Source organism: Leptidea sinapis, chromosome 3, assembly GCF_905404315.1.
Source record: "Leptidea sinapis chromosome 3, ilLepSina1.1, whole genome shotgun sequence".
Classification (NCBI taxonomy): Eukaryota; Metazoa; Arthropoda; class Insecta; order Lepidoptera; family Pieridae; genus Leptidea; species Leptidea sinapis.
The window spans coordinates 7735527-7747480 of NC_066267.1; the positions used below are offsets into that span (position 1 = coordinate 7735527).

General features: G+C 35.2%; 2 protein-coding genes across 2 annotated transcripts in view; one reads left to right on the forward strand and one right to left on the reverse strand.

Moving 5' to 3' along the window:
• Positions 1–10987, forward strand: part of LOC126979359 (protein flightless-1) — a 28181-nt gene extending 17194 nt beyond the window's left edge. The window contains exons 16-22 of the mRNA XM_050828598.1: positions 1144–1265; positions 1874–2339; positions 2854–2966; positions 4634–4784; positions 6995–7159; positions 8321–8434; positions 9395–10987. Of these exons, the coding sequence (XP_050684555.1) occupies positions 1144–1265; positions 1874–2339; positions 2854–2966; positions 4634–4784; positions 6995–7159; positions 8321–8434; positions 9395–9529 (1266 nt within the window). The 3' untranslated portion in view covers positions 9530–10987. The remainder of the gene's footprint in view (positions 1–1143; positions 1266–1873; positions 2340–2853; positions 2967–4633; positions 4785–6994; positions 7160–8320; positions 8435–9394) is intronic.
• Positions 10755–11459, reverse strand: LOC126979361 (essential MCU regulator, mitochondrial). The gene has a single exon (XM_050828599.1). The coding sequence runs from the start codon at positions 11340–11342 to the stop codon at positions 11079–11081; it is 264 nt and encodes an 87-aa protein (XP_050684556.1). The 5' UTR covers positions 11343–11459; the 3' UTR covers positions 10755–11078.
• Positions 11460–11954: the final 495 nt, after the last annotated feature.

Consider the following 11954-nt stretch of genomic DNA (forward strand, 5'->3'; position numbering starts at 1 on the left):
TATGGAATTATGTTGTTGTTACCTGAACCTTGTAGCCCTGAGACATACTTAACTCTTTTTGTTTCTTTTATCATATAACGTATTCTAAACTACTACTAGGATGACAAGTTTTGCCAATAGATCGTCCACACAGGACACATGCCTCTTCTAGAAGCAATATCTCGATCTCTTGCTTTTCTGCATCATTATTTTAATAAAACATTCTCACATCTTCTCTACGGTCGTATTTTTATTCTTTTCCCATCTTTATAGGTACTAGATATGACTTAGTTCATCTTTCTTAAGAAGATTTGACTGCAGATATGAAATATTTAATATCAAAAGTTTTTTCAACAGAATAAAATCCTGGTATATATATACCATTATAAGTCCTGGTTACATATTTAATTCTCTACACACATTTTTTTAATGCGGGCGCCAGACATAGCTTCAAAGATTTTCACTTATCTTTGACGACTTTGCAAAGCATTTGAAGACATATTGACGTAACCTGCCCGACTTGCTTCGCAAACATTTTTCTCCACAGTGTGCTGGTAGACAACAAACAAGATGGACGACGATTTCGTAGACTCAGTGTGCCTCTATTAATTGTGTGCATGTAATTATTTTTCACATGTGCAAGAAAACAATAATACTGTTTTAGTCGATTCCTTGATTTTCTTTAAATGTTCTCTATATTGTGTCAGCAAACTATTTCTTTTCTTTTTTAATTCTTCAACAGAACAGGGCACAGAATATTTGTTCTTTATTCTCACCCACGCGTCATTTACTAAGGTTCTATTTTTGTGATTGTTGTTTTTCGGGTTCCATATACATGGTTCCCCTGTAACAGCTCTACAAATTCTAGAAAGCACTCGCTGCTCCAGTCTATTATATAGCCGCACGCAGTGTAGCACGCACATAACCGTTCCGCTCAAGAACGGTCGAGCAACTGAACACTGAACAAGTATGGCAAGCTACGCAAACATTTGAACACATTCAACTTTGAACGCTTTGATGTGTCGAAAAAGACCGACACCGCATGGCAAAGTGCAAATCTTTGTTCAAACTTTGAACACATACCCAAAGTCCCGTGCCATACTTAGCAATCAAACATGTGAAGCTAAGCCTGGCGCCCGCATAACAAAGGAATATTTGCAACAGGTATTCAAAACATACTTCTTGGGCTGGGAGGAGGTCATAGCGGTGGACTTCACTCGCACTGCCGAATCTGTCGCCAGGACTGGCGCCGATCTGACCACCTGGGCTAGGAACCAGGAGACTAAGTACGTTGTATTTATTCTGAGTATAACCATTTCTATTTACTTCAAGCACAGCATATATTCTGAAACTGATGTTGAAATACTGCTATCAATAATACTAGTACGTCTCCGGTAGGGTTGCCAACAGTACTCCAAATTGGAATATTGACCTCTATTTTATGTAGGTGTACTTTATAATATTATATATTGTGTTAATACTTTAATAGTAGAGTATGCTAAATTTTCTTTTAAAATAAACTCTCACTATGTATGCTAGTCATACCTACAGCTGCATAACAGAAAGTCTTTCCCTTTACTCCAATTATAAGTTAAAAAAATGCACTCTATTTAATTTATACTTTTTAATTTCCTCCTCTGAAATCAGACATACAGACTGTAATCCTTCTAGAAATCGTTTTTAACATTTTATTTTCATTGAGACCAGATACTAGTCTCTGGTCTATCTCTCGACTTGATCAGGCTGACTAGCATTATTTTAAAACCTTTTATTTAATATGCTGTGCGTATTTGGTCAGGTGGAGCTGGAATTTTGCATTCCTGGCAGTATACTTGTGGTTTTAGGCATAGATGATATTGTGTGACGCCGTTTAATATAAAGGATCTTTTCACAGGACCGATTTGTCAGCGCTGTTTACACCGCGTCAGCCGGTCATGTCGCCGGCAGAAGCCAAAACATTAGCAGACGAATGGAACGATGATCTGGAAGCAATGGAAGCGTTCGTTCTAGAAGGAAGACATTTTGTGCGCCTTCCAGATCAGGAACTAGGCGTCTTCTATAGCCACGACTGCTACGTTTTCTTGTGTAAATACATCCTGCCAGCTGAAATAGATGATGATGAAGAGTTGGATGATGACGCAGATGCGGAGGCTGCGTCTTGGGTGGTGTACTTCTGGCAGGGGAGGAAGGCGCCCAATATGGGCTGGTTGACTTTTACTTTCGGCCTGGAGAGGAAGTTCAAGCAGCTCTGCAAGAAGTTGGATGTAGTAAGGACACACCAACAACAAGAAAGCTTAAAGTTCATGGCGCATTTCAAGAGGAGGTTCATTATCAGAGATGGAAAGAGGAATGCAAAAGTGGTGAGCATTTGAAATAATTCAAATGTTTAGTGTCGTGATATCTATAGGTTAGGCATTACAGGCAGATGAGATTTCTCAGTGTCAGTCAGGGTGATGGGTAAATTTCGGTTTGAATGGAATAATATTGTGGTTATGCTATGCAATAGGTCTCTTGTTTGTTCTGTAAGTCGTATCTTAATCCAGATTTAAAAAAATCTGTAACTAATGACATGTTTTGGAATAGAAAATACTGCTGTAGTAGTAAAGTGAAGAGGTAAAATTAATTTAAATTTCCCACAACTATTGTTCTGTGCTTTCCCGGGGCATAAAAAGAATAGGGAAGTCCTAGGCCTAAATGATAAAAAATCATCGCGATGCTGCGCTCGCCGGCACAAAACTTAAGATCGAGTGTCTCAAGTGCCTGTAATATTAATGTATACGAATTTACATCTGCGCATTTATTAAGTTTCGCACGCCATTCGAGATTCGTCCAATGGCGAATATGAAGTGTAATGTAATATTATGAACAATTCAGGAGACCGGTACGGGTGGGGTGGAACTGTTCGAGCTTCGCAGCAACGGATCAGCGCTGTGCACGCGTCTGGTGCAAGTCAAGCCGGACCCCGCGCTACTGAACAGCGCCTTCTGGTGAGCCCCGAACATGTATTTTTACTAGAGGCTCCTTTGCACCGGATGCCAACTAGATTATGGGTACCACAACGGCGCCTATTTCTGCCGTGAAGAAGTAATGTGTAAGCATTACTGTGTTTCGGGTCTGAAGGGCGCGCTTTATTTGACGGAAATACTATACAGGTTCGTCCATCAACGCCGCTGTCTATTGCAGTAATGTACTATTTAATCTTTTCTTTTGGATCTCGTTGGGCTGTACTCTAAAGTCATTTATTTTCTTTATTCATCATCCCTGTTTGTGTGGATTTATGTATTACAATATTTAATAATGTGATATAAACGTGTTTTTTTTATATTGCATTTTCTTATCTACGACTAGTATCGCTACAAAAAAATTCAAAAAAAATTGTATTTGCGAAGTCACTTTCAGCACAGTTCCCTAGTTGGGTATCCTACCCAAAATTATTTTACGGCAGTAGATTGGTAGTCCAAGAGTCACAGATGTTTTGACAGCTTGCAGCACAGTAGGTAGCTCATTATGTAGTCCTGATAATTTCCCATTTAATTTTAAACATACTGTTTTCGTGAGCCTCTATAAAAGAAAGACAAATTATTTCCATTGCAGGCGTAGATTAGAATTTGAGTTACATTTTTTGCTTTTATACACTGGGCAAATAACTTCCATGCGCACTTTCCTAGAAGGAATTCTCCAGGGATATCTAATTGGAGGTTGTAGAGCTACGTTAGAATTTGTTGCTGTTTCACGCAAGCAGTTCATTATAGATTCCAATCTACAAAATGCACAAGTAATACCGTTATACTAACTAACTAACTAATATCGTTTGTGTGGTAAAGGTTATTATAACATAAATGACTTTTTAATGATACCACAGATTGGGAATGGAGTGACCGCCCTCAGGCTATTAAATAATAAGTTTAATTGTACAATATTACTTTGTAAACATATTTATTCGCTGAGTTTGTTGCGCCCATTCTTCTCAGGTCTGAGGCATTCATTTTGTAATGGGTGGTAGTTTTTTGACTTTCAATAAGTGATGTCACATCCTATTTTGAATAAAAATATTTGAATTTGAACAAAGACATGTTCCCTTTTATCTTATATTAAATATGCCGCGAAAGAATAAGGTCCACGCTAACAAAGTAGCGTGAGTAGCTAATGCAATTATAAAATTATTTTATTCGCTGAGAATGTAACTCAAAGAATTTTTTTTATTAGACCACCTACACCAGGGGTGCTCAAACGGTCGATCGCGAGTGCTTTTTGAGTCGATCTCGAGAAAAAAATCCGGTATAATAAACTAAAATCGGTAATTACGTATCTACCATCTTCGACGACAATCCTTCATCACACATACTGGAAGCCTCTCAGAGCCGATCGATCGTAGTCTAACAATTTTGAGGTAGATCGCCAGCAGTTCAAGCTTGAGCACCCCTGTCCTACACGGAGACTCCAGCTATTTTGGCACGCTTGGTGAGCTTGAACTATGACGTCATAGTCCGTAACAACGAACATGCGGAGATCATTGGTTTAAATTTGACAAATGTCAATACTTCAAATTCGCTCGGACATTGGTCAGATGTCGTTTTTCAATATTTGAATTTCCCAGATATTATGGCACTTCATCACAGCACATCTAGTTACCGATATAATGTTGTACCGACAGTTACATCCTCAACGTACCGCTAGAGGGCGGTACCGAGACGTCGTCCGCCATTGTATACGTGTGGATTGGGAGCCGAAGTGACGCTGACTCCGCACGCCTCATCGAGCAGATCGCCGAGGAGAAGTTCAACAATCCCTGGCTTAGTATGCAGGTTGGCTTTTATGTAAATAAGTGATAACCGGATACTACCCTTAAGAGTTATTATATTTTATTATCTAGGTAGCACACACTACCATCTATAGTGCAGCGTAATATGGTACGACCCCGATCACGATTGCACCTTGTTAAGATTTTGTCTCATGTTCTTGTAATTAAATAATTGTTTATAATGCATGCTAATAGTATTAATTAATCATATAATTTGATGTATATTATAATATGAATATACATGTAATGTGCTTATGCTTAAGTACGATTATAGTCTAATAAAAACTAGTGCTTGCTAAACACATTTCAATATCTTCTTTATAATATATATAATATTGATACACTTTTTACACATATTATCTTGCCCCAAGTTAAGCATATATAGCCTGTGTCATGTGTTACAAGACAATGATATATTTAATACAATATACTTACTTAAACATACATATATTCATATAAACATACATAAATACATTTAAACACCCATGACTCGGAAACAAACATCTATATTCATCGTATAAATTCTTGCACCTACCGGGATTCGAACCCGGGACCTGAAGCTTAGTAGGTAGGATCGCTTACCACTCGGCTATACGGGTTGTCAAACATATGTACTTACGTACGTCAACTTAACAGACCTACTAATAAAATATAATAACCATTAATTGCTGTTATTTTTAACATAATTAACATAACATATTAAAAGTTTAATAGAGGTATCAAAATATAAATAACTTAAACTAACTACAACTAGTCTTTCGACAAAGGCCTCCTCTAAGGCTTTCCACTTGTCTCTATCTTTTGCTATACATAACCATTCTGGGCCCGGTGCTTTCTTAAAATTATCTTTCTACTTCTAGGGAGACCTTCTATAAGGCATCAAATTATTTAGATTTTAGAGAATAGAAAGGACCGGGGCGAACTTTGCTCCGTCTGAGATAGCAACAATAATATAATGTTTAAGATTAATAATCTTTAAACGAGAAAAAAAGTATTCTAGCCGAGTTTGTTAGATTTTGTGAGCGAAGCCATGCCGTATCAAATTGATTATTGTAAAATGTTTCCCAAACCGATACTACCTTCAATCTCAGAGCATACTTCCAACTTAAAGGCCGGATGCGGCCGCAACGCATCTTTGACCCCTGTTGTTGCGGAGGTCCATGGGTGGTTGCTTTACCATATCCCATCACGTGAGACTTTTGCCCATGTGCTCCTCTTACATAAAAAAAGTGTGTGTGTGTACTTATGTATGCACGCAAGAAGTCATACTTCTTTGGCCTAACAAAGCAAAAATCTTTAAAATTATTTATTCCTCGTGCTGTTTTTAGAAAGAACAACATTGTAAAAATTATTAAATAACGAGTTCGCTGTACGGGCTTGAACCCTTTCCCTATCCGAATAATGGACGAAGAAATAAAAAAAAATAAGAATGTCGCAAACGTCAGAAAATTTTAGGAACCAACTGCATATTGTTACTTTTGTGTAGGGTTTCCAATCCCGAAGTCTATCTCCAGTCTCGGTATTTGCGAGAGTGAAAATTGACGAACCCGCGGGATCTCGTAATTGGCGGGAGCCCGCACTTAGTAACCAATATAATCTAAGGCATTTGTAGGTGAAAGATGTGTGGGTCTTTGCCTACCCCTACCCTGTAATGATTATGTACGTATTCCAAGATAAATATAACAAAAAGAAATAAAAACTTTTATGTAAATTGTAAAGTAATTATAATTTCAAATCAAATTAATGTAAGACAATAAAAGATTGGAAATAATAGACTTAGTTTTATCACCAACATGTGACTAAAATTGCTTACGTATAAAACATAACACGTTCAGGGTGTCATCGGCCAAATTACTTCTGCTGTTCTGTAACCCAGCGAAATTCCGCACTAGTAATACCGCATTACGCGGCACTTGAAAAGAACTCTGTATTCCGAGGTCCCGCAATACCGAGATTAGAAGCCCTACTTTTATGTTACAGTGATGCGCTCGCATCTTATAATTTCACTTTCATCATTTTTTCATAACGCGCCCGAAGAAGTATAACTTCAAAAAAATTACAGATTTTTTCATTTTTATCAGCATAACGTGCATATACAGACTGAAAAGAAAGAAAATAGATTCATTTCATTCTCCCACAGTATATTCTTGCAGACTATGTTGAATCTTGTGGCTTACATATTGTATAGAATCTGAAGGAGTTCGTTGAATCCAGGTGCTGACGGAAGGCAACGAGCCAGACAATTTCTTCTGGGTGGCACTGGGCGGCCGCAAGCCCTACGACACGGACGCAGACTTCCTCAACTACACGCGGCTCTTCCGGTGCTCCAACGAGAAAGGCTACTTCATCGTCTCCGAGAAGTGCACCGACTTCTGTCAGGTAAACTTAATGTACTTGCCCGTAATATGGCATACACACTAGAGAACACCCCAAGGTCGTCATTTGTTGATATGTTTGTCTAACTTGAGTGACATATAATTTATTTTTGTGTTCAGTTTGTGAATTTTTCTATACTGACAACAAATTCGAATTGTTTTACCTTTCTCTTTTGGTACGCTATATACTATTTCGACTCCACCTCTTTTCGTACTTCTGAACGAAAATCTTAGCTTAATAATAAATAGTTAACTTTATTTAAAAAAATATATAGTGATTCAAAAGATTGTAGTAGTACCTAATTAAAATTATGTTAAGTTTCATTATAATTTAAAGTACAATACATCGCCATCTATAAGCATTTTTGTAAAGAGGCATAAATATCTTTTCACCACTGCCAAGGAAATGTATGACCGCGACCAACGATATCCAAATAGACTTGTTTACAAAAAAAGCACCCAGGACTACTTTATTTACTAAAAATTGTCATGCCATGTGTATTCAAATATTTAATTCTTAAACTTCTAAACTTCCCGATGCTATTAAAATGTTGAATATCGGTCCTTTTAAAACTCAATTATATCAATGGCTACAATTTTAAAATTAGTTACAATTTTTATGCTGTATCCGACTTTTTAAATTTGTGATTTTCTTTTTTTATAATCTTTTGTTTAACTTTGACTACATAATATGTATATGACATGTATATTTTTTGTAGATGCTAGTACAATGTAACAATGAAATCTATCGCAGATAATTCAACCTAATGACCTCTTTTTGTGAATTTTAATACGAAAACTAAAATCCATATAGCAATCAGTCTACTTTCAAGCATCATCTCTGCATGACGAAAAATTCTAGGATAATTCTACGGCAAAATGTTTCTTGATTTCTAGATTTCACGCGCGCGGTTGTTCAGTACTAGCGGCATATTTAGCGCCGTATTTAATCGTAGATTTTCTTAAATTTTCGCTTTATTAACTGTGTTAATACTTATGTGAATGCTGTTGTTTTTTTTACAAATGTTAGGTAGGAAGTACTAGGTAATAGATTGTTTGTATCAACATTATAAGTGCACAGTTAACTAGTACTGTTATACCCCCTCTCCCTGAGAATGTGTTTTTAAATCACTTGAGTAACCGGGATATTTTGTGTTGTGTGCAGGATGACCTCGCTGATGATGACATCATGATACTGGACAACGGAGAGCAGGTGTTCATGTGGCTCGGCGCCAAGTGCTCGGAGGTTGAGATCAAACTCGCCTATAAATCTGCGCAGGTACCTACATTTCGTTGAATAAAGAAGAATATAATCAAATTTTGATTTTTACGTTACAGCTTGCTCTATAAAACAATATAAATTGGCAAAAATAAATTTAGAACACGACTAACATTATAGTTTTCGAAATATGTAGCGAGGCGTTGAGAGGTTAATGACCGCTGTGACGTCACTACACTACAGGCTCACGCTTATGTCACGCGGGCTTTTCCCACCGTTACATTTTTTTTTTCTATGCCATCAGCTCCAAAGCTCTAATCACATTTTATGTGAATTAATTATTTGGGAGTGCACATCCTGTGATGTTTCAACTGGTATTGTAAAATTATATAGTGTTTAGATTGAAACAAGTCGCATTATTTTAAGCCATAATGTGAAATCATTTGTATTCAGAAAGTTTCTCACAGGTGACCTTTCTATTTCTTTACTGTTGGGATTTCCAGATATCATGCACTTCATGTTCCGTATGAACCATGGCACATTGCACAGGACCTTTATTCTGATAGAGCTGGATAATTTCAATATTTGATTTACTCACTGATTGAGTTGTATGCCATATGCCCGGACCAGTTTTGATACATTTGTATATAAGGAGTTTGTTTTCCAGACTTTGGTGTTGATCGTCTACCTTGAAGCCAGTACATGTCTCTAATTGTTTTATTTGTTACATCAAAACTGTTCTTTTGATCTAATTGAAACAAAACATATTTCTTGACATAATCTGTAAGCCCAAAATAGTGATATGTATAGGCATGTATTTAAATGAACTCTGTGATATTTTCATATTATACCAAAAGATAAAATGTGAATAGAGTAATAACCAGCATTCCATTAAAAAGGATAAATTTTTAATGCCCCATGTTGTCATGTTTGAGTAAAACTGCTCATTCAGTTATTTTTACTACTACTTATATTTATAGATTAACAAGAATATTTACAATGTTTTTAACATTTCTTTAGGTATACATCCAACATATGAAGAGTGTACAACCCGAAAGGCCAAGGAAACTGTTCCTCACACTGAAAGATAAAGAATCCCGGAGATTCACCAAATGCTTCCATGGATGGGGAGAGCATAAGAGGCCTCCAGAATAAACAAACCTCACTAAAGGTGGTTAATTATATACAATGGCGATTAAAGTATTACCCAAATATAATATGAAACTATGAAGTGTCAATATATAATAACTGCCATTTTGGGCAGCACATAAAATAGCGGAAAAGAGGCTCACAAAAATAATATAGTATACATTCTTTGTCAATTTGCCCCCTCTAAAATAAAAATATGCTGTTTATTATCCATTTAGAAAATAATAACACCTTATAACAAATTATTTGGAAGGTGTTTTTACCACTCCCCTTAAATAAAATTATTTATTGACTCTTCACTATCAATATTGTATCAATTTTGAATAAAATCATTATTGTTGCTATGGCAACAATAATGATTTTATATAATAATGATAATTTATATAATATCCAATACAGGGCAGGGTATGCCCTGTATTGGATATTATATAAATTATCATTCATTCATCACAAAATTATGAATTCAAACCCCAAAATAATTAATTTGTAAACTAAGGTGTTAAAACTTTGTGTGATTATTTTCAATTGATATTGTAAGATGGTCCAATATTATGACCTGATAAAGAATTTTAGGTATAAACACCATAACTACTGTCAAAGTATAACACAAGATATTTATAAAACTTGGGTTATACACATCATCCAAGTTTTCTGGTACCATAATATTTGATTTCAAGTTGTAGCTCTGTGAAGGTACACATTCTTTCATTTTCATATTTTATGTACTCATTCACGCATACTGGCTTTCTTCTAGTAGGTTTACAAAATTACTTACCTGTACTATTCCTACTGTGCTTCAGATCTCTTCATGATTGCAAAAATAGGAAAAGATATTTCTGTTACAAAAACAAATACTTTACTGTAATTTCAATGTACTCTATATATCAATTCAGAGCAACATTTTTTTGGTCAAATTGTATTGACACAATAAAAATAATTTAAAATATTTCAAACAAGAGTTTATAATATAGTTATATTATGAATTCTTGTCTGAAAGAAGTTGACTGAATTAACAGGAAAACACACCCTTTAGACTACTTGATGTAATTAAAAATACTGAAATAAATACAATACAAGGAAAATAATGTTATCAACCTCACAATTTAAGAATATTTGTATCTGTATAAACATAATATGTTTTAAATAATGACATGTCCATACTTTATTTTGCAGAGGTGCATGAATATGTATGTTCCTATTACCACATAATGAAAATTAATAAAAAGACTGATTCATGCCATTAACAGTTTAATTAACACTTTAACTTATATAAGCACAAGTGTATATAAAGATTTCTTAAATTATAAAATGACTAGTGCAATATGCTCTGTGACATATGGAAATAAAAGAATAATTATTAATTTTTAAATATGTTGATAAGCTTTTATATCTGAATTGATATAAAACTGTATTAGCACAAATGTATTTATATTGTAACATACAAATAAACTTTAACAGTGGAAATATGTTTTATTATACAATGTTGATAAAAAATCTCCTTTTCTTATGAAATACTGAGATTCATATCTATACAATTTTCTGATCCGTGAAACTCTTAGTCGTCATCATCATCATCATCAGATGGAACAAATAACTCATTTTCTTCTAAAAAGTTAGCAATATTTTTGCTTATTGCTGCACCAATTAGAAGTCCAGGTATAACAGCACACACAATACTCAATAGCCCAAAAGGAGTTTTCTCGGGCTCTGGGAGAATCGCTCCAGTGGGAGTTGTAGTAGCGTTTCTCTTTGGAAAAGGATTTTTCTTCATAGTGGGCATTGTTTGGAACAGGAGCCTTGGCATACGGCTAATAAACATGTTTCTCTCTATAATAACGCTGTAATCACAAATAAGATAATAGGTAATTTAGGTTGGTAATCAGTAAAAAAATTGATACGAATGATCACAGGCACAGCGAATGCGGAATGACAATCATGTGTCATTGATAAAATTTTTACTTCTCAAAGTCAAAATCGCCCAAAAATTTTGACACTGACATTTAGTTTTTTTTATTATTAGGGAAACGTGGAGCATATATTCTTCAATTGCCCTTTAACGCAACCTTCTTTATACAATTTTATACCTCCTGAAATTCCCCGCCCAACTTCCTTTAAATGTCTCCTCTCCCTAGTTTTCACTCCTTTTGTATATATTTTGTGTAAATATATTACAATAAATAAGATTAAGTTGTAAATAGCACTAAGTACTTATATCAAATAATTTAAGTAATTATATTTGTATATGTCCCTTATAGTCCTAACAGCATGTATATTTGATTCAGGTATAAGAAAATAAAACTTGTTTCAATCGTAAGCACCGATCACTACCATTAAAATTAGTAAAAGAATGCTCTAAGCTTGGTGGTCTACCTTAACGTGACATTGGCAAACTTCTGGTATTCCTTCCACAGGAACCATAGTAGGAAGAATA

Excerpts from the sequence above, each read along its gene's own strand:
- LOC126979361 (XM_050828599.1), bottom strand. The coding sequence starts at position 11,342 with ATGTTTATTAGCCGTATGCCAAGGCTCCTGTTCCAAACAATGCCCACT.